General features: G+C 37.4%; 1 protein-coding gene across 1 annotated transcript in view; it reads right to left on the bottom strand.

Annotated features, from left to right (window-relative positions):
• The window catches only part of CPO (carboxypeptidase O), a 31,199-nt gene extending 24,429 nt beyond the window's left edge, over positions 1-6,770 (bottom strand). Inside the window, exon 1 of the mRNA XM_002812781.3 lies at positions 6,621-6,770. Coding sequence (XP_002812827.2) covers positions 6,621-6,688 — 68 coding nt within the window. The 5' untranslated portion in view covers positions 6,689-6,770. The remainder of the gene's footprint in view (positions 1-6,620) is intronic.
• Positions 6,771-22,550: the final 15,780 nt, after the last annotated feature.

Raw genomic sequence — 22,550 nt, 5'->3', positions numbered from 1 at the left:
AAAATTCAAAACAAAGCAAAAGCCCTATTTTGCTGCACGATATTAAAAATAAAAATTGTACAAAGAATAATTTAGCCATCCAACTAGTATTATCCTCAAACAATGCCAAACTACAAAATGTTTTGATAGAATTAATTAAAACTCAAGTTCCAGTCATATCTATGTAAGTCCTAATTTTATTTTTTTTTTGGTTCACTTAGCGTCATGTACCACATTAAGCTACTCGAATGGAAATCAATTTCTCCACACAATTCCACTACTTTAAACTTAGAGTTAGATTTATTATTATTAATCGTTAGTAATATTAATAATAATTTTAACAGAAGCTCTTTGTTCTCAAAATTAAAGATGTTTTATTACATTGTTAAATGAAGTTTGCCCTATTAGCTTGTCCAAATGAAAAGACAATCTCAATGTCTTCATGAGATAGGATTGTCTAAATAATTGGTTAAAACAATAAAAATGAATTTTAAAAGAAGATTAAAAGAAATAAATGTTATTTACATTGTAATAGTTGAGAAACGATCATCTTCTTCATGTTATTCACAAATCTATTTCTAATATTTACCATTCATTTGATTTTTTAATAAACAAGGGTGCTTCAGAGTGAGAAATTTTAATATAAAAATATATACTGGTGCAAGTAATATGTTGAGGCTGATTGCTTTACAAAAGATGATCATTATGTAAAGAAAATACATGTATTTTATAGTGTATTTAAAAGTCATAAAAATTCATTCTTAACATACATTTTCAGGAACACATTTCATGTCTTTATAAACTAATCAGTAAATATGTATATTTTATACTAACAATACAATAGTTAACCCTTACTGAGCACTATATGCTAGGCACTGGTCAAAGCACTTTATATTATTATCTTATTTAAGTCACTCAACCACCCAGTGGGTATATACTCTTACTACTCTATGCAAAAGTAGTAATAGGTAGTAGTAATTGAAAAGAAGATTTATTTCTTGCAGAATTAAAAATCTACTTAAGACAATAAGACATAAACACATCAAAAGCAAAAAAACTTAGTCATTAAATAACAAGGCATGAGGTATGATAAGCTAGTGCCTGATTAACTATCAATTAAATGGTGCACAAACTGTTTTAAGGTCAGGAGAGGGAGAATTCCAAACTCAAGCATAGCCAATAATAACAACCAATATTTTACTAGCAATTATGTATGCTAGAAACTGTTCTAAAAACTTGATATCTATATCATGTCTGTCCATCTATCTATCATCTATCTATCATCTATCTATCTATCTATCTATCATCTATCTATCTATCTGTCTATCTGTCTATCTTCATTTGATTGTAACAATAATTCTTAAGGTAAATACTATTATCCCAGTTTTTTTTTTCCTGAAGACTTTGTTATGTAGGCTTAACTATTCTTTTATGACATCCTAGAAAATAAGGATGAAGTATTAATTAGTCCACTTTTAGGGGCTAAAAAATCATCCAAATTGTCTACCTCTGATTGGGACTACAAAGAGAATAAAAATAAGTATTATAAAGTCACTGAAAAATCATTTTAACCCTTTCTCAGAATGGAAAGAGGAGAGGGAATGAAGCAAATGAAGAGGATATTCTTTTAACTCCCCCCAACCCCCCACTCCCTGTCTCTCATTCCTCACACTGGCTGTTTGGCCCATCCTGTCCTGCCAGGAAATGAGATTATTGACAATGCTTCCCCAACAGTATTGAGAACAAGGAAGCTGGCTGTTCTTCCCTCCTTCACATAGTTTAGCAAATGTTTGGGTTTTTCCTTATCACAGGTATCTACTCAGTGGTCTAGGAAAGGGAGTACACTGAAAAGTGGGGTTTGCACCTGGTGAATTCCTGTTTCAACTGGGCTGGGATTCCCTGGCAATGCCATAACACTGAGGGGAATAAATTAAATAAAGATAACCTAACACCCTCAGGCATTTGCCTTACTCTTGGCTACAATGTCTACAAAATGTGTGAGTCTGTTACTTCCTAAGCCCAGCATTGAACAACTGGGTCCATTTCATATGCAAAAAAAGTGAATGGTCTTGGATTTAAATGAAAGCCCCGATATTAAAAATGCTTATTACTTGTATATGAAACTGAAACACAATACGTAAACCTCAGAAACTCGAATACTTTGTTCAAATGAATGCTTAAACCATATACTTACAAAAGGCTATTCTCTGTTTCTAGGTAATTTCTTAGGTGATGCATAATACATGTAGAGAGGGGAGGAAAAAGCTGGCTAATCTCCCAAATTATCACCAGTCTCATCTCACTGATCAAATGAAAAGATTATTGTACTTTGTGTATTCTTTTTGAACAGGAATTCATAAAATGTTTAATAGAGAAAATGATCCTTTGGGGTACATTATTAATAAAGTCTGCAGATCAAAGATGATGGTCTGATAGCATTTTGACTGGAATGTATAAAGAGGCAAGAAAATCCTAATGAATATTGAGGCAAATTTTGTATTTTAAATACTTGGTGAAGAAATAGTTACATGAATATTTCATGATAGTTCTGTATTTTCTTTTTTTTTTTATCTTTTTTTTTCTTTTATTATTATTATTCTTATTCTTCTTATTATTATTATACTTTAGGTTTTATGGTACATGTGCCCAATGTGCAGGTAAGTTACCTATGTATACATGTGCCATGCTGGTGCGCTGCACCCACCAACTCGTCATCTAGCATTAGGTATATCTCCCAATGCTATCCCTCCCCCCTCCCCCCAACCCACAACAGTCCCCGAAGTGTGATGTTCCCCTTCCTGTGTCCATGTGTTCTCATTGTTCAATTCCCACCTATGAGTGAGAATATGCGGTGTTTGGTTTTTTGTTCTTGCGATAGTTTACTGAGAATGATGATTTCCAATTTCATCCATGTCCCTAGAAAGGACATGAACTCATCATTTTTTATGGCTGCATAGTATTCCATGGTGTATATGTGCCACATTTTCTTAATCCAGTCTATCATTGTTGGACATTTGGGTTGGTTCCAAGTCTTTGCTATTGTGAATAATGCGGCAATAAACATACGTGTGCATGTGTCTTTATAGCAGCATGATTTATAGTCCTTTGGGTATATACCCAGTAATGGGATGGCTGGGTTGAATGGAATTTCTAGTTCTAGATCCCTGAGGAATCGCCACACTGACTTCCACAAGGGTTGAACTAGTTTACAGTCCCACCAACAGTGTAAAAGTGTTCCTATTTCTCCACATCCTCTCCAGCACCTGTTGTTTCCTGACTTTTTAATGATTGCCATTCTAACTGGTGTGAGATGGTATCTCATTGTGGTTTTGATTTGCATTTCTCTGATGGCCAGTGATGGTGAGCATTTTTTCATGTGTTTTTTGGCTGCATAAATGTCTTCTTTTGAGAAGTGTCTGTTCATGTCCTTCGCCCACTTTTTGATGGGGTTGTTTGTTTTTTTCTTGTAAATTTGTTGGAGTTCATTGTAGATTCTGGATATTAGCCCTTTGTCAGATGAGTAGGTTGCGAAAATTTTCTCCCATTTTGTAGGTTGCCTGTTCACTCTGATGGTAGTTTCCTTTGCTGTGCAGAAGCTCTTTAGTTTAATTAGATCCCATTTGTCAATTTTGGCTTTTGTTGCCATTGCTTTTGGTGTTTTAGACATGAAGTCCTTGCCCATGCCTATGTCCTGAATGGTATTGCCTAGGTTTTCTTCTAGGGTTTTTATGGTTTTAGGTCTAACATTTAAGTCTTTAATCCATCTTGAATTGATTTTTGTATAAGGTGTATTTTAAATACTTGGTGAAGAAATAGTTACATGAATATTTCATGATAGTTCTGTATTTTCAAACTTTATTTTTCTGCTTACAAAATTAACATATGCCTAACATGGAAAACGTAGAAAGTATGGAGAGGTAAAAAAGGAGGAGAAAAATAGAAAAGAGAAGGAAGAATTATCAATAATTCCACCTCCCTGAGTAAACTACTACTGATATTTTGGCATATTTCCTTCCAGACTTTTATCTGTGCATTTATTTTCCTTAAATGCATGCAGATTATATCTATATATAATTTTGTATTTGTTTCTTTGTATTCTGTATTCTACCAAAGACATTTCCTCAAACCAATGAAAACTCTTTAATGGTTGCACACTATTTGACAGTAAGTATATGTTACATAGTATCATTTATTTAAATATTTTTTTCTATGCTGGATATTAAAGCTATGTGGCTTTTTGTTTTTATACTACTGTAAATAATTCTAGAGATAATACCTTATTGTGTAAATCTTTGTTCTTATTTTTTATTGTTTCCTTGAGCTACATTCCAAGAATCAGTAGATCAAAGAGGATGAACATTTTCAAGCCATTTGATTGATATTGCTAAATCCCAAATGATTATACAGAGTTACACTTTTTCAGGATGTACGCAATATATAACATATGGGAGATTACCTCCCTAAAGGCTCAGGAGAAATATTACAAAGCTTGTAATCTTTATTAATTTTAAATTTTCTAGACTATTATCACATGTAGTGAATAAAGATTATCAAAAATTGCAGCTAACATATGTTTTGAGTTGGCGAGAGTTACATACAAGTGACCATTATTTTTTATATCAATAACTAATAATTTAAATAAAAGCGGCCAATAAAGACAAGCACGGTCAAGTGCAGTCATGAGGAACCATCCAATGGAAGCTGTCTCATCTGAGTCCCACTGCCTGAGCCTAGTCACTTCAATAATTTAACCTGGGCTTGGAATCTGATTTTTTAAATAAAAGTTTTATGTCATGTTCATTGTACGATATTTGCAAAATGAATAATAGTTGAGGGAAGGGAAAAAATATCACCAACCAAAGATAACAATTACCATTTTAGTACATATTTTTATTTTATTTTTTAAAGTACTCCATTAGATTTATATACAGCCTCTTTCCTTTAGCATAAAACATACATTTTCCTATGCCATTAAAAAGTTTTATACTTATTTTTCTATTGTATGAATCATATCCCATTGTCCTGTATCACATATCAGCATTTACATAACCTGACACAGACATTCAAGTTGTTTCCAAATATTGGAATATATATATTACAAATAAAGTTGCATCCCAGAGCTGCAGAAAACTCTTTCAGACTTTAGTTTATTTCCTCAGTATAGATGTCCAGAGGCAGGAACACTAGGCCAAAAGATTTATGTTTTAAGGCTCTTGATATTTTTAAGCAGCATAATTTTTTTTTGTATTTCCTGTAAAATATGTAAGAGTCTTCATTTCCAATTTATGGATGAGGAAGGAAAATAAATGCCCTATGTATATGAAACCAAGTAAACTAATGGAAAAATGAGACAGAAATATTCAAACAGGTTTTTGATATTACAGAGGTGCTGGACTCTGTAAGTATCTGAAATTGAACTGTCTATAAAGATAAGGAACAAGCTGAGATCAGACAATTATTGTGGGACAAAAATTGGAGTGAGTTTCTATGTTATGTGAGAGCAAGTTCATTGCAAAGTTTCTTTAACCATGAAGCAAAAGAGGAAATACCAGTTATAACCACATATACTTCATGAGATATGCTAAATGAGCAAAATAATGATTTGCATATGAACAAGGGAAAAACACACTTTATATGGAAACTATACACACACACATACACACTCACAGATTTCAATAGAATGTATTTAGAGAACTTATGATTCATTAAGAATAGGGAGAGACCACAAAAATTGGCAAATGACATTAATGGGCAATTTATAAAATGATAAAATTAGTAATAAGAAAGACAAAATATTTACTCTTATAAATCAACAAAATACAAAGGAAGTCAACAATGTGTATTTTTTACTTGTCAATTTGCCAAACACTTAAAAAGTGCTTTCATACACTGTTATTGGAAGTGTAGACTGATGTAATCTTTCTAGAGGGTAATTGGGCAATGTGTAGAAAGAACCTTACATTTTCCTCAGTTACTGACCCAGTAATTCCACTTCTTAGAGAAATAATCAAAGATTTGCAAAAAGCAAAAAAAAAAAAAAAATATGTAGCTGGTTGCTCATCACGGCATTATTTGTAAAAATGAAAGAGCAGGAATTGACTAAATGACAGAATATTATTAGCAATTTCAACTATGTTTTACATAAATTGCTAATGCCATAGGAAAATTTCTGTAATACAATTTAACTGAAATATTTCAGAAATAGTGCTGCATACATAATCAGGTAGCTATCTGAAAACATTAATAGTACTTATCTCTAGGTGAAATTATTTGGTCATTTTAACATTTTTCTTAATAATTAGGATAATGTGATTTACCAATTGACATACTATGAAAATGAGGGATATAGAATTTGTATTACAATTTTCTTTTTCCAATCACAAAACATGACATGTCTCTTGGTATATCTCATGCATTGTGTTAGGAAATGTTTGCTAGATATTTATTCATTTATTCAAAGATTATTAGAGGATTATGATTATTCAGTGATAAATTTCAGTGGTCTTTATTATTCTCGTCTCACGGTGGTATATATGAGTAGTAAGGAAGGAGAAGCCAGCTGCACTGGTCTTAAAAAGAAACCATTCAATTTAGACAATCTAAATCATAATAATCAGTCCCTCTTCCCACTTTACACTCACCTATCATATCCCAGCCCTCCAGGAACCAGCATCCCCAAAAGATAAAGGGTTTCAAGCAGAGGCTTCATTCTGCCACACAGTAAGTTAGAAAATTCTGGGCCTCTCTGGCAGTGGATCAAGTGTCCTTGAGAATGAATGCATCAAGACTGTGGCTCCCACAATCAAGATGAGATAAGTCAGTTAGTGGATGTCTCAGCAGAAAGAGACTCGGGCAATTGCTTTATTAACTCTCTCATGTCCTCAAACACATTTTCCAAGGGGGGAAATGCTGTACCATTTGATATTTCATTTCTTCTCTAAACCAAATTTACGTGAGCTCTCAACTTCACCAGATCCTGAAATAAATTTCCTCCCTATGTAAAGCTACCTCGGAGTATTTCTAGTAACCCCCATAACTCGTACTCAGGAGCAATCATTCCTGCTCTTCCCCTCACACAGGTTGGATGGGAATAGTAGGCTAGTCTTTGTGAATCATGAGCCTGTTCATGAGACCAGAAAGAACACTCTGCTCTGGTCAAAATGGACATGGTCGTTATTCAGAAGCTCCACTTCCTCCTTCAATCTAAGGCTTTGATTGGGGTCAAATGCCTTCTCTTTTTCTGATGAACCACATCACCAGCTTCTTAAACAAATCCAGATCTCTTCAAATCTGAGCAGTGAAGACAGTTTCAATCCTTTCCCATGTGGATTTTACCTCACGCCCCTCTTACATGAAGGAGTCTGTCAGATACTCCACCATGTTTTCAGACATAGCCAAGTTATGCTTGAGTCTCATTGACAAGTAAAATTAGAGACTCATGTTAAGACCACTGCTAATAGTCTAACTGGGCAAGGCAAACTTTAGTGCAGAGCAGGTAGAGTATTTAAATGGAGTCCTTGGCATTTAGGGACCCAGTTTAAATCTTCTGCCCTGTATTCATGTATTCATTCTACAAAAATCTCATGAGTACCACTGTATACCAAGACACTATGCTAGATACTTAAGATACAAGGGTGAACAAGGCAGAGTCCCTTCTTTTATGGAACTCATAGTAGAGCTGAGAGAAAAATAAACAAATATACAAACAAATATTACAGTTTCAAGTAAAGAGAATGCAGTTAAAAAAATAGAGGAGATAAGCGCTCCCATGCTGTCTCCAGGCATGCCATCCACCTAGTCCCTCCATGTGTTTAGCAACCCAGAGGCTCTCCAAACTCTGTTCCCTTGTGTTTTTATGAAGATTTCATTACATAGGTATGGTTGATCATATCATCGGTTATTGGTGATTAAATAAATCTCTAGCCCCTCTTTCCTCCCCAGAGATGGGAGGGGATTACTGAAAGTTCCAACTTTCTAATCATATGGCCGATTCTCCTGGCAACCAGCCGCCATCCTTAGAAACTTTCCAAAAGTTACCTGTTCACTTAAACTTAGACATAGTCAAAAGGGACGTCATGAATAACAAAAATGGCCCTTTTACCTTTATTGATCTTATCACAGAGGAAATTGCAAGGGTTTTAGGAGCTCTGTGTCAGGAACCAGGGACAAAGACAAAATATGTATTTCCTATTGTATCACAATATCACGATGGTGTTTAAAGCCACTGGGCTAGAGGAGTTCATCTAGGGCGTGGGTATAGACAGAAAGACAAAGACTGAGACCTGGGCTGACCTAACTTGTAGAGGACTTGGTAGAAGAGAAGAATCCAGCGAGGGAATTGTGAAGAACAGCCAATGAGGTAGTTAAAAAATGGGTGACTATTGTGTCCCAGAAGCCAAATGAGGAAAGCATTAAAAACAAAAAAAATGGGAGTTACCCACTGGTCAAACGAGGACGAAGAAATAACCAATCATAACCAGCAGGATAGAGGCTCCCGGAGACCTTGAAAAGAGCAATTTCAGTAGATACGTGGTGGGGACAAACGCCTGCCTGGAGCTGGTTAAAGAAGGAAAGGGAAGTGAGAAAGTGGAGGCGGTGAGTATAGAAAACTCAGCATAGCTTGCCTACGATAATGGCACCTTAAAGAAAACTGCATTGTTAGCATTTTGCATCCTTCCCTTGGGATTTAGTTAATTCAAAAATCTTGAATTTGAATTTTGCTGTTCAGAATGAGGGGTAAAATGCAACACCCATGCCACTCTCTTCCTCACCCAAGTGAGGGGACTGGCAGGAACCTTGGTAGTACTAATTTTGGAGCAAGGGTTCTAATGGTGCTGTCAGTTCCACAGAAAGAGAGGGGGACCTGGAAGTTAAGGGTGTCTTCTTTCCATACTCTTGCTAATTGGAATGGGTTGACATGGATTCATAGCAGAGGGACGTATGGGTAGTCTAAATAAAAAGAAAGACTACAAAAGGCTTCCCCTGCTACCGATATGTAGTTCCATACAGTTATTCTGAAACAAAAGAATATAAATAAAAGTTTAAAAACACATAAAAATGTAGTCAAATAATACATACAAATTGTTATTAAAAACCTGCAAATAATTTTTTAAATGTGTTGTGAGGACATTTGGTATTACTACACAGGATTTTCTTAACTGTCACTGATAATTGGATTTTCCTCAATCCCCACGTCCAATTTCACTGTAATATGTGGTCTCCTGCCAACTCCCCTGGCCAAAGATTATCTTTCTGTAACCTTATGGAATGCAAGCAGTAACCCAGGGAACTCAGGGCCAATGAAGTGGAACCACGGGCTCCTCACTAACAAGGGTGAATTATTATCACATCTTTCCTGGTGATTAGATTATTTCTTATCGTTGTGTTTTATAGCTTTCTAGTTAGTCATCTCCACACAATTTATTCACAATAATAGTGTTTTATTATTGCTGTTTTATAGTTCCTATAACAGTAAAATTTATTCTCAACTCTATTATTACAATATTCAACTACTAATGGAATTCTTATTTTTATTTGATTGTTTTAAAGCCATAACAATAAAATTTACTCCCAAAAATATTACTGCAAGTTTTATGCTCTTTAAACTACTTGATAGAATGCCTGCAAACACATGTGGTCCTTTAAGCCACATGAGAGAAAGCCTGCCAACACATAAACATTGTTCTAGGGGAAAAAAGGGGGGTAATTGGTTTCAGTCATGGTGAAACTCGCGTTCTTTGATCGAGTAAGTAATGGGATGAAAGACATGAAAGCACCTTAGAGATAGCTGATTTCAAAGAGAATTATATTCTAATTGGTAGAATTATTTGTTTAAAAAATCAACCTCTTTTTATTACCTGCCAAGCCCTACACATTTCCACCGACTTCATCCTCCAAAATAATGTGCTCTCAAAAGGCCCATGATTTCTCTGGGCTCAAAATTGCATGGCTTGTTGCCACATTAGTTGGATAGAGGCTGCTATGAAATATTATTACCAAAAGCCAGGGTCATGTTGAAGGTGAACAGCTTCAATGACTTAAGAACTGGAAGGCACACAGCCAAGTCAGCTCACTACCTCTGCTGCTTGTCAGTTGCTCTCATTGACCCCGAACCCAAGGACATTGCAATAAACTTCATCACTTGCTTGGTGTGCATTGTTTGTGCCTGGAACACTGAATCAAAGGGACTATAACATGAATTACGGTCCGCCTAGTGGAGCAAAGTACCAGTGGGGTTCAAATAATTGGTATATCAGACTGGCAGCAATTAAGGTGTGGTTAAGGGCTTGGTCTCAGATGGATAATACATTGACTTATGGTTGCAAGGAGAGCTGGAGGCAGGTTGGGTGGAGATATAAGCTGGTTGACACTCAGAACTTACAGCCTTACTAGCAGAAGAGGCAAAATCTAGATTTGATTTCTGAGGCAGCACCAAGGAGAGGTTCTTCTGACAGAAGCTTCAGCAGATTGCTGCCATCATCTAAAGCAAGAAATGAGCAGATGGATGGATGGATGGATGGATGGATGGGTGGATGGATGGATGGATACATGGGTCCACAGATGCATGGATGCATGGATGAATCTGTATCTATGCTCTAGTCAGATGGCATAAATCCACTGACTAGATGTAGCCTCTCACATACACAGGTAGGGACTTAGCTTTGCTGCGACCATCTTCTTTCCTTTGCCCAGCTGTGGAAGTGTGCAAGTCAGCTCTACCTTCAAGAAAGAAACCGCTGTCAATTTCTGGCTATGGGTAGCTTCAGAATCTGACTCTGTATTCACGCTGGGACTATGTGTTACCTGGACATCCTCTAACCAATGACTGAGCACAGAACTGGCATAAGTGCTCACCATTGAACCAATGCAAGGTGCCTCTAGGAGCAAACTTCTTGTGGCTGTACCACAGCCTGAGGCCCTTTCTGGCCAATCTTCCTTTCCTCCCTCTATCTTTTCACAGGTGTCAGATCTGGGTGTAAGGCTCTCCTTGCTTTCTCTTGCTTTTTCTCCCCTTTATCTTTCACAAAAATTATGCCCCTAAAATCTCTTCTACTTTCAGCTCCATCTTGGTATCTGCTTTTCAGATGATCCAGCCAATACACCAGCCAGATCCCAGAAAACATGAAAATAAATGAATGTAATTGATCTTGAGTTATGTGGATCTTTCTGAAACTTTGTGGATAATTAAATTCAGAAACCAAACTGAAGTTTGGAAGTAACAGGGATAATCCTACATGGCTAGGCCTTAACAGGCTTGTGACACACAGCCAGAAAGCTACAGAAAATTACATGGTAGCTTAGTAACATTCCTTACCAGTTGGCTTTTTGAAAAAAGTGTTTTCTCCTTCATTGCTTGCTCACCCTGGCCAACGTGTGGCAGGCGCAGGGTCCTCAGCCTTTCCGTGAAGAAAATCAACGTTGCTCTTTCCCACGTGCTGATGTATTTTCTATTTGGATCATCTGGGGAGGGAAGAGGAGCAAAGACTAAATGTATGCTCTCAAGTGCTAAGAGTAGAGGTGGAGGGTGAGGAAATGGAGGAGGTTTTAAAGAGGAGTTGGATTTCCACCAGAAATCCCAGCAATCTGCAGGGCATGAGGTGGGGATAGAACTGAGGTAGGGTAGGGCCATCAGCTTGGGAATTAGCCACCGGATAATTTTCCATCTCTTTCTCAGCTGGACAGTATTTCATTCTGCATCAACTACCAACTACTTTTCAAAGAGAATGCTTCCAAACCATCACCCTGAATCATCATCCTGAAAAACTTGATCAAGAGGGTTATTATTCTGAGGCTCTGCTTCCATCCATTGCTCAGGTACTTAAAGGAAAGACAACCCAATTAGGACAGGTTTCCTTTCCTTATCTGCATTTTGCCCCAGGTTGTTGTCCTACGTCTTCTCATTTCTGCTTAATATATTCAGCAAGGTCATCACAGATCATTGCCTTCCTTGTCAGAGTCTCAGTGCAACCTTAGATGGGCTGGGTGCAGAGTAATGAGTTAGAATTCAGAAGCCTTAGGTTCTGAATCATGTTCCTCCATTTCTCAACCACGCAATTTTCAGCAAATCTCACTTGTCTTCTGTTGTAAAAAAAGAAAAAAAAATTATACCTGTTCTGCCTTCCTCTCAGGTTGTGGAGCACATTAACTGAAGTAGTGTATGGAAAAACCCTCTGAAGACTGTGATGCCATCAAAATGTATGGTATAATTATCATTGACACTAATAACAATGATGTGTGACTAGATTACAGTGCTATGCAGGATTACTCTAACATAAGACCACACAATACCAAAGAGAAAAACCAAACTCCCCAAAGAGCATAATATCAAGCTGGTTTTTTTTTTCTTTTACTGTGAAATATCTTAATGTAAAGTTCATCAGAGGATTTTCCTAAAAAAGGGGGGTGGGTGAAGCTTCTCAGCTTTATATATATTGAAAAAACAGATTTCTGAAATGCATTTCTGAAATACAGCATCTGTTTAAAATAAGCTATATCTTAGCTTCTAAAACCAACCGTATATAATCTACATAATCCTAGCTCTCTGTTTATAAAATAATAACATTTTCCAGCATAATTGGCTTTTAAAATAAAATATACATAATTTAATGCAATTTGTATATTCCTATTCCTGAGGGTTTACCCCATATCTCTAAAATAATTTCTATAAAAGGATAGACATGAAATTTCTACTTTATTTTATAAATTGAGATTAATTTTACACTCAGAGAAGTAATTGCTACTAAAATTATTTTGGGGTTTAATAAACCCAAATACTGTATATTCAGAAGTCTAATTCCACATTTATACACTGAGACCTCCCAGATTTCACAAAATTTCTACTTGTTATTACCATTCCTGGAAATAATATTGTCAGTGGAGGGTGGATGTCCTTTACCTTAACTTTCCTATCTCCTTCTTGCTTCTATTATCATTTTCTTAACTCCTTAGAAGGATGCCATGCTGTTCTGCAGGGAAGTCTTTTAAAAATTAAAGTGACAGAGTTATAAAAAAAAGGGTATAGAATTATTACTATGTCCAAGATACTGTACTTTAATGTACAAACACCCTTTATGTAGCAGGATCAATTAATAACCCCAATTACAGAAAAGGAGACTGAGTAGCAGAGAGATCTTCATTGACCATGCTATTTGCTGTGGTCTAAATGTCTGTGTCCTCCCCCAGTTCATTTGTGGAAACTTAATCCCCAGTGCAGTTGTGTGGTGGCGGAGTGGGGGCGCATCTGGGAGGTGATTAGGTTATGAGGGTGGAGCCCTCATGGATGGGGATTCATGCTTTTATAAAAGAAGCCCAAGAGAGCTTGTTTGCACCTTCCTCCATGTGAGAATGTCCATGTGAGGATGCTGCAAGAAGGCACCAGCTGTAAAGCAAAGCCCTCACCAAACACCGAATCTGCTTGTGCCGTTCTTGGACTTCCCAGCCTCTGGAAGTGTGAGCCATACATTTCTGTTGTTTATAACTTTGTTATAGTAGCCTGAACAGACTAAGATATTTTTGTTATCATAGCCCAAACAGACTAAGACACTATCTAAAACCTAATATCTAAAATTAAATTAAATGTGGGCTCAAGACCAGCCACATCATTATGACCCCAGGCACTGTTAGAAAGGTAGAATCTCAGCCTCCATTTTAACAAGATCCCCAGGTGATTCACATTTTAAAATCTTTGTACTCATTTGTTTATTGTGGGTCCTGTTTCTTAGAATGATGGTTTGCAGCTTTATCCATGTCCCTGCAAAGGACATGTTCTTTTTTATGGCTGCATAGTATTCCATGGTGTGTATGTACCACATTTTCTTTATCCAGTCTATCATTGATGGACCTTTAGGTTGATTCCATGTCTTTACTATTGTGAATAGTGCTGCAGTGAACCTATGCGTGCATGTATCTTTAAGATAGAATGATTTATATTCCTTTGGGTATATACCCAGTAATGGGATTGCTGGGTCAAATGGTATTTCTAATTCTAAATCTTTGAGGAATTGTCCTACTCTTCTTCACAATGGTTGAACTAATTTACATTCCCATCAACGGTGTAAAAGCATTCCTATTTCTCTGCAACCTTGCCAGCATTTGTTGTTTCTTGACCTTTTAATAATTGCCATTCTGACTGGCGTGAGATGGTATCTCATTGTGGTTTTGATTTTCATTTCTCTAATCATCAGTGATGTTGAGCTATTTTTCATATGTTTGTTGGCTGCATGTCTTTTTTTGAGAAGTGTCTGTTCATATACTTTGCCTACATTTTAATGGGGTTGTTTGTTTTCTTCTTGTAAATTTGCTTAAGTTCCTTGTAGATTCTGGATATTAGCCCTTTGTCAGATGAATAGATTGCAAAAAACTTATCCGACTCTGTAAGTTGTCTGTTCACTCTGATGATAGTTTCATTTGCTGTGCAGAAGCTCTTTAGTTTAATTAGATCCCATTTGTCAATTTTTGCTTTCATTGCAATTGCTTTTGGCAATTTCTTCATAAAATCTTTGCCCATGCCTATGTTCTGAATGGTATTGCCTAGATTTTCTTCTAGGGTTTTTATACTTTTGGGTTATATGTTTAAGTCTTTAATCCATCTTGAGTTAATTTCTGTATAAGGTGTAAGGAAGGGATCCAGTTTCAATTTTCTGCATATAGCTAGCCAGCTCTCCCAGCACCATTTATTAAGTAGAGAATCCTATTCCCATTGCTTGTTTTTGTTGGGTTTGTTGAACATCAGATGGTTGTAGATGTGCAGTTTTATTTCTGAGTTCTCTATCCGTTCCATTTGTCTATGTGCCTGTTTTTGTACCAGTACCATGCTGTTTTGGTTACTGTGGCCTTGTAGTATAATTTGAAGTTGGGTAGTGTGATGCCTCCAGCATTTTTTTTTTTTTTTTTTTTTTTTTTTTGTGCTTAGGATTGCCTTGGCTATGTGAGTTCTTTTTCGGTTCCATATAACTTTTAAAATACTTTTTTTCTTTTTTTTGAGATGGAGTCTCGCTCTGTCACCCAGACTGGAGTGCAGTGGCACAATCTCAGCTCACTGCAAGCTCCACCTCCCGGGTTCACGCCATTCTCCTGCCTCAGCCTCCAAGTAGCTGGGACTACAGGCACCTGCCACCCATGCCTGGCTAATTTTTTGTATTTTTAGTAGAGATGGGGTTTCACCATGTTAGCCAGGATGGTCTTGATCTCCTGACCTTGTGATCCACCCCCCTCGGCCTCCCAAAGTGCTGGGATTACATGTGTGAGCTGCCATGCCCGGCCAGTTTCTTTCTAATTCTGTGAAGAATATCAATGATAGTTTAATGGGAATAGTACTGAATCTATAAATTGCTTTGGGCACTATGGCCATTTTCATGATATTAATTCTTCCTATCCATGAGCATGGAATGTTTTTCCATCTGCTTGTGCCCTCTTTGATTTCCTTGAGCAGTGCTCTATAGTTCTTCTTGAAGAGGTCCTTCACTTCTTTTGTTAGCTGTATTCCTAGATACTTTATTCTTCTTGTGGCAATTGTGAATGGGAGTTCATTCATGATTTGGGTTTCTGCTTGTCTGTTGTTGGTGTATAGGAATGCTTGTGATTTCTGCACATTAATTTTGTATCCTGAGACTTTGCTAAAGTTGATTACCAGCTTAAGAAGCTTTTGGGCTGAAATGATGGGGTTTTCTAGATATAGGATTACGCCATCTGCAAAGAAGACACTTTGACTTCCTCTCTTCCTATTTGAATATACTTTCTTTCTTTCTTTTGCCTAGTTGCCCTGGTCACAGCTTCCAACACTATGTTGAATAGGAGTGGTGAGAGAGGGAATCCTTGTCTTGTGCCAGTTTTTACAGGGAATGCTTTCAGGTTTTGCCCATTCAGTATGATATTGGCTGTGGGTTTGTCATAAATGGCTCTTATTATTTTGAGATACATTCCTTCAATATCTAGTTTACTGAGAGTTTTTAACATGAAGGGATGTTGAATTTTATCAAAGGCCTTTTCTCCGTGTATTGAGATAATCGTGTGGTTTTTGTCTTTAGTTCTGTTTATGTGATGAATTATGTTTATTGATTTGTGTATGTTGAACCAGCCTTGCATCCCAGGGATGAAGCCAACTTGATCGTGGTTGATAAATGTTTTGATGTGCTGCTAGATTTGGTTTGCCAGTATTTTATTGAGGATTTTTGCACCAATATTCAAAAGAGATATTGGCCTGAAGTTTTTTTGTTGTTGTTGTATCTCTGGCAGGTTTTGGTATCAGGATGATTCTGGCCTCGTAAAAAGAGTTAGGGAGGAATCCTTCAATTGTTTAGAATAGTTTCGGAAGAAACAGTACAAGCTCCTCTTTGTACCTCTGGTAGAATTCAACTGTAAATCCATCTGGACCTGGACTCTTTTTTTTTGTTGGTAGGCTATTTATTACTGCCTCAATTTCAGAATTTGTTATTGGTCTATACAGGGATTCAGTCTTGGGAGGGTGTATGTGTCCAGGAATTCATCCATTTCTTCTAGATTTTCCAGTTTATTCACATAGATGTGTTTATAGTATTATCTGATGGTTGTTTATATTTCTGTGGGGTCAGTAGTGTTATCCCCCTTATCATTTCTGATTGTGTTTATTTGAATCTTCTCTATTTTCTTCGTTATTAGTCTCACTAGTGGTCTGTCCATTTTACTGATTTTTTTCGAAAAACCAGCTCCTGGACTCGTTGATTTTTTGAAGAGTTTTTTGTGTCTCTGTCACCTTTAGTTCTGCTCTGAGGTTAGTTATTTCTTGTCTTCTGCTAGCTCTGGGATTTGTTTGCTCTTCGTTCTCTAGTTCTTTTAGCTGTGATCTTAGGGTGTTGATTTGAGATCTTTCTATATTTTTGATGTGGGCATTTAGTGCTATAAATTTCCCTCTTAACACTGCTTTAGCTGCATCCCAGAGATTCTGATACATTGTCTCTTTGTTCTCGTTGGTTTCAAAGAACTTCTTAATTTCTGCCTTAATTTTATTATTTACCCAGGAGTCATTCAGGAGCAGGCTGTTCAATTTCCATGTAGTTGTGCAGTTTGGGGTGGGCTTTTTAATCTTGAGTTCTAATTTGATTGCACTGTGGTCTGAGAGACTGTTATTATTTCAGTTCTTTTGCATTTGCTGAGGAGTGCTTTACTTCCAATTATGTGATCAATTATAGAGTAAGTGTCATGTGGTGCTGAAAAAAATGTATATTATATTGTTTTGGGGTGAAGAGTTCTGTAGATATCTATCAGGTCCACTTGGTCTAGAGCTGAGTTCAAATCCTGAATATCTTTGTTAATTTTCTGTCTTGATGATCTGTGTAATACTGACAGTAGGGTATTAAAGTCTTCCACTATTATTTTGTGGGGGTCTAAGTCTCTTTGTAGGTCTCTAAGAACTTGTTTTGTGAATCTGGGTACTCCTGTATTGAGTACATATATATTTAGGATAGTTAGCTCTTCTTGATGAATTGAACCCTTTAGCATTATGTAATGCCCTTGTCTTTTTTTGACCTTTGTTGGTTTAAAGTCTATTTTGTCAGAAACTAGGATTGCAACCCCTTCTTTTTTCTGCTTTCCATTTGCTTGGCAAATTTTCGTACATCCCTTTATTTTGAGTCTATGTGCGTCTTTGCACATGAGATGTGACTCTTGAATACAGCACCATTATGGGTCTTGTCTTTGTATCCAGCTTGCCATTCTGTGCTCTTAGTTGGAGCATTTAGTCCATTTACATTTAAGGTTAATATTGTTATGTGTGAATTTGATCCTGTCATCATGATGCTGACTGGTTAATTTTGCAGACTTGTTAATGTAGTTGCTTCATAGTGTCACTAGTCTGTGTAGTTCAATGTGTTTTTGTAGTGATTTTCCTATCCATGTTTAGTGCTTCTTTCAGGAGCTCTTGCAAGGCAGGCCTGGTGGTGACAAAATCCCTCAGCATTTGCTTGTCTGCAGAAAATTTTATTTCTCCTTTGCTTATGAAGCTTAGTTTGGTCAGATATGAAATTCTGGGTTGGAATTTCTTTTCTTCAAGAATATTGAATATTGGCCCCCAGTGTCTTCTGGCTTGTAGGGTTTCTGCTGAGAGGTCAGCTGTTAGTCTGATGGGCTTCCCTTTGTAGGTGACCTGGCCTTTCTCTCTGGCTGCCCTTAACATTTTTTCCTTCATTTTGACCTTGGAGAATCTGAGGATTATCTGTCTTGGGGTAGATCTTTTCATGGAGTATCTTACTGGGGTTCTCTGGATTTCCCAAATTTGAGTATTGGCCTGTCTTGCTAGGTTGGGGAGTTTCTCCTGGATGATATCCTGCAGTGTGTTTTCCAACTTGGTTCCATTCTCCCCATCTCTTTCAGCTACTCCAGTTAGTCATAGGTTTGGTCTTTTCACATAGTCCCATAGGTCCTGGAGGTTTTGTTCTTTCCATTTCATTCTTTTTTCTCTAATCTTGTCTGCCTGCCTTATTTCAGGAAGATAGTCTTCAAGCTCTGATACTCTCTCCTTCGCTTGGTCAATTCAGCTATCGATAGTTGTCTTTGCATCACAAAGTTCTCGTTCTGTGTTTTTCAGCTCCATCATGTCATTCTCTAAACTGGTTATTCCAGTTAACAGCTCCTGTAATCTTTTATCATTGTTCTTAGCTTCTTTGAATTGGGTTAGAACATAATCCTTTAGCTCAGCAAAATTTGTTATTACCCACTTTCTGAAGCCTACTTTTATCAGTTCATCCATCTCAGCTTCAGCCCTATTCTGTGCCCTTGCTGGAGAAGTGTTGTGATCATTTGGAGGAGAAGAGGCTTTCTGGCTTTTGGAATTTTCAGCGTTTTTGCGTTGGTTTTTGCTCATCTTCATGGATTTATCTACCTTTGATCTTTGAGGCTGATGACCTTTGGATGGAGTTTTTGTGTTGGGGGTCTTTTTTGTTGATGTTGTAGTTGGTTTCTGTTTGTCAGTTTTTCTTCTAAGAGTCAGGCCCCTCTTCTGCAGGTCTGCTGCAGTTTGCTGGGGGTCCACTCCAGATCCTGTTCACCTGGGTTATCACCAGTGGAGGCTGCAGAACAGCAAAGATTGCAGCCTGCTCCTTCCTCTGGAAGCTTTGCCCCAGAGGGGCACTGGCCTGATGTCAGCTGGAGCTCTCCTGTATGAGGTGTCTGTTGACCCCTGTTGGGAGGTCTCACCCAGTCAGGAGGCACAGGATCAGGGACTCGCTTGAGGAGGCAGTCTGTCCCTTAGCAGAGCTGGTGCGCTGTCCTGGGAGAATCCCTCTTGTCAGGATCAGCTGAAGAGCTGGTGCACTGTGCTGGGAGAATCCCCCTTGTCAGGATTAGCCACTCTCAAAGGATCATTTTTTAATATAAAATCAAGACTCTCATATACAATGAACATGGGTCAAAGACTTTATCTAATGCATTAATTAATGAGATCCAGTAAGATGTTACAATCAGTTCAAAAGAGAATTCAGAGAATCACATATATACATAGGTAATACAAAATGTTAAAATAAATTTACAAATACCTACAAAATTAGTCCATTGCATTCCACCGAACATCGTTCACTTGCATTTTTATGGAAAAGAATCATTTGAATTATCAGTCATTTTCTACAATGTGGAGAGTTGAAAAATAGATCAAAGGCAATGAAAGACAGAGATAACCACAAACAATGCTCTAGACAATGTCTAGGTTTTCCATAGTAGATGCCCCATAATCTTTGTGGTGCTTTGCACATTTTTTCCTGACGGCACTCAGTGTTTTCGAGGTATAGCAACAGATTATTGTTGGGATAGATAGAACGGCTAGATGAAAACCACGTAAGAAGTCGCACTTAGGAATTTGAGTGAGATTAGTTCAGCTAATTGCATCCTCAAATACCTGCAGCCACAGTGAAGCCAAAATCCAAGCTTTATGTGGGGTAGCCCGACTCCAGAGATGTCTATACACATTTTTCTGATGAGGAGGTCAAATTTCCAATGTTACTTGGAAAGGTGTTGCTTTAATTGTTAAGCTGGCTAAGCTGGGAAAGAGGAAGAAAATGCACCAAGAAACTCATTCAAGTCTGAAAGATAAGGAAGGGGCTCTAATATTCTAATTGAGTGTTCCTCAGCTGCTTGCATATACAATACCTCATTTAAATTTCCTATCAACCCTGAAAGATCGTTACTTTTATCCCTGTTTTTCCTACAAGGAAGCTGCAATTTCAAAGGGTAATGGGATTTTCCCAACTGAGGGAAGGAATTTGAACCATACCCGTCTTTTCAAGGTCCATACTCTTTCCTATAGTTTAATTTTGCAGGTTAGGTTAGTTCATTTATCTGTCATTTTTAGGAGCCTCCAAAACTTTCTTATGGAAGCTATAGTTGTCACTGAAAAACAATTACATGTCAATGCAGTCTAGGTTTATTCTAGGAGATTCAGCAGCGACTTGAAATTTCATTTTTAGTCACTAATTTCACTAATATTTTAAAAATTGCTTTGTAGATATCTGAATGTTTCTCACATCTACCTTTAACTTCTCGCATTTTTTATTAAGCTGAGATATTTAAAATACAATCACTTCCCACAGGCACTTTACAGTTGTAGAAAAAAAGGTGCTATAAAGTACCAAAAACTTGGAATGTACAGTTATTATCATGAAGACGCTGAAGTTGAGAGTCTCAGTTGAAGATCTGTGTGTTTACTTATTTCTAAGAATCTGTGACTAGTGCATCAAGCTACAATTACACGGTGCGGGGAGCATAGTCTCTCAACTTTCTTTGGGAAGCAATGCAATTGAGCCCCTTCGGTGATGAATAAGTAGACTCCACTCCCAACACTACTGTTAAACTCAAGTGTTACTCTTAAGTCTTTTTAAACCAAGTACCCAAGCCTGAGGAAATATTTCAGTTTCTCTTCTGAACTTTGCTCATGAGTTTTTCCTAATAATCACTGTGCTGCTAATAATTTGTATTCAGCTTGTTTAACACTTAACATCTTCACATCATCTACACTTTCCTGCTGTACTTTGCAGCTGTGCAGGATCTTTTCATATTGAAATATCACAGCCCACTTAATATTTCTCCCTGCAATGTGACACTAGGGTAGGGACAACCTGGCTAGGTACATGGATTTTTAAAATTGGTAATGATAAAATAAATATGACCCAGTTGGTTCTTAAGGACCAACACACATGGATTTTACAATAACTTAGCTGTCTAAAACCCATTTAGTCAATAATTTCATTCTAAAATGTACTATTAGTGGTCTAATGTTAGTCACTGACCACTTCTGATCAATGTACAAATATTTGGGGTATATTTCCTTAGGATGTATGCTTTGCAAAGTAGAATTAACAGGTCTACCATTACTTTATTTTTTAAAAAATGGAAATAATCAGTGAATTGTAATTCCAGTCATCTTCCAATAGTCTGGTAATTTAGCTGCATCCACTTCTTCCCTGCTCTAATCTGTTCTCCACCCTGATCCCAGAGAAAGCTTTCCAAATCTCAACTTTGCTCATACCCTTCTATGACTTCCCATTGCCTAGGGTTAATATAATCTCCTTCTAATTCCCCACAGAGACCACATGGCTTGGCCCCTTATAACACCACCGTGGTCTAGATGAAATAATCACTGTCCCCTTCATACCTCAACTCACTCATCCATTTATCAAGGAGACCCTTCCTGGCCCCCTCCTACTCTTAATTGGGTCACATATTTCAATTATATGGTCTCCTACTAAAACTAACCAAGAGCATTGTACAGCACTAATTAATGTGATCATTTGGTTATTGTCTGTTTTTGACTTTAGATTCTAAGCTTCATGAGGGTAGGAATCTGCCTCTTTCTGTTTACCACTGCATTCCCAATGCCTAGCACAGTGTCAAGTCCAGAAGAGGCACTCAATAATTGCTGGGTGAATTAACAACAGAATGAACAGTCACCAGTTAAATACAAAAATTGCAGTTTCTTCTTAGTCCCTATAGTTTTATCTATTTATTTTCTAGTTTGTTTTGTCTAGGCTTTTCTGATTTTGCTTTATTTTGTAGCTGGTTTCACAAAATTGCATCAGAAAGAAAACGAGGAGGTATGAACTAAACAGGTACCAAGACCTTCAAAGAATGTTTTCACATGATCTCATTTAGTCCTTGTAATCTGTGAGGTAGGTATTATTTCTCTCTCTTTTTTTTTGAGATGGAGTCTCCCTCTGTCACCTAGGCTGGAGTGCAGTGGTGTGATCTCGGCTCACTACAAGCTCTGCCTCCTGGGTTCACACCATTCTCCTGCCTCAGCCTCCTGAGTAGCTGGGACTACAGGTGCCGGCCACCATGCCCAGCTAATTTTTTGTATTTTTTTTTTTTTTTTTTAGTAGAGACGGGGTTTCACCGTGTTAGCCAGGATGGTCTCAATCTCCTGACCTTGTGATCTGCCACCTCGGCCTCCCAAAGTGCTCGGATTACAGGCGTGAGCCACTGCACCCCGCCTATTGCTCTCATTTTACAGAGGTGAAATTGAGTCATAGAAATGTTATACGAAGTTATACTACTAAGACGTGGTAGAGCCAGAGTATGAATCGAGGCTTGCCTTTGGCTGCTGAACTTGGAGC

Source organism: Pongo abelii, chromosome 11, assembly GCF_028885655.2.
Source record: "Pongo abelii isolate AG06213 chromosome 11, NHGRI_mPonAbe1-v2.0_pri, whole genome shotgun sequence".
Taxonomy (NCBI): domain Eukaryota; kingdom Metazoa; phylum Chordata; class Mammalia; order Primates; family Hominidae; genus Pongo; species Pongo abelii.
Note: the sequence above shows the minus strand (reverse complement) of the source record. Positions and strands in the feature narration are given on the sequence as shown.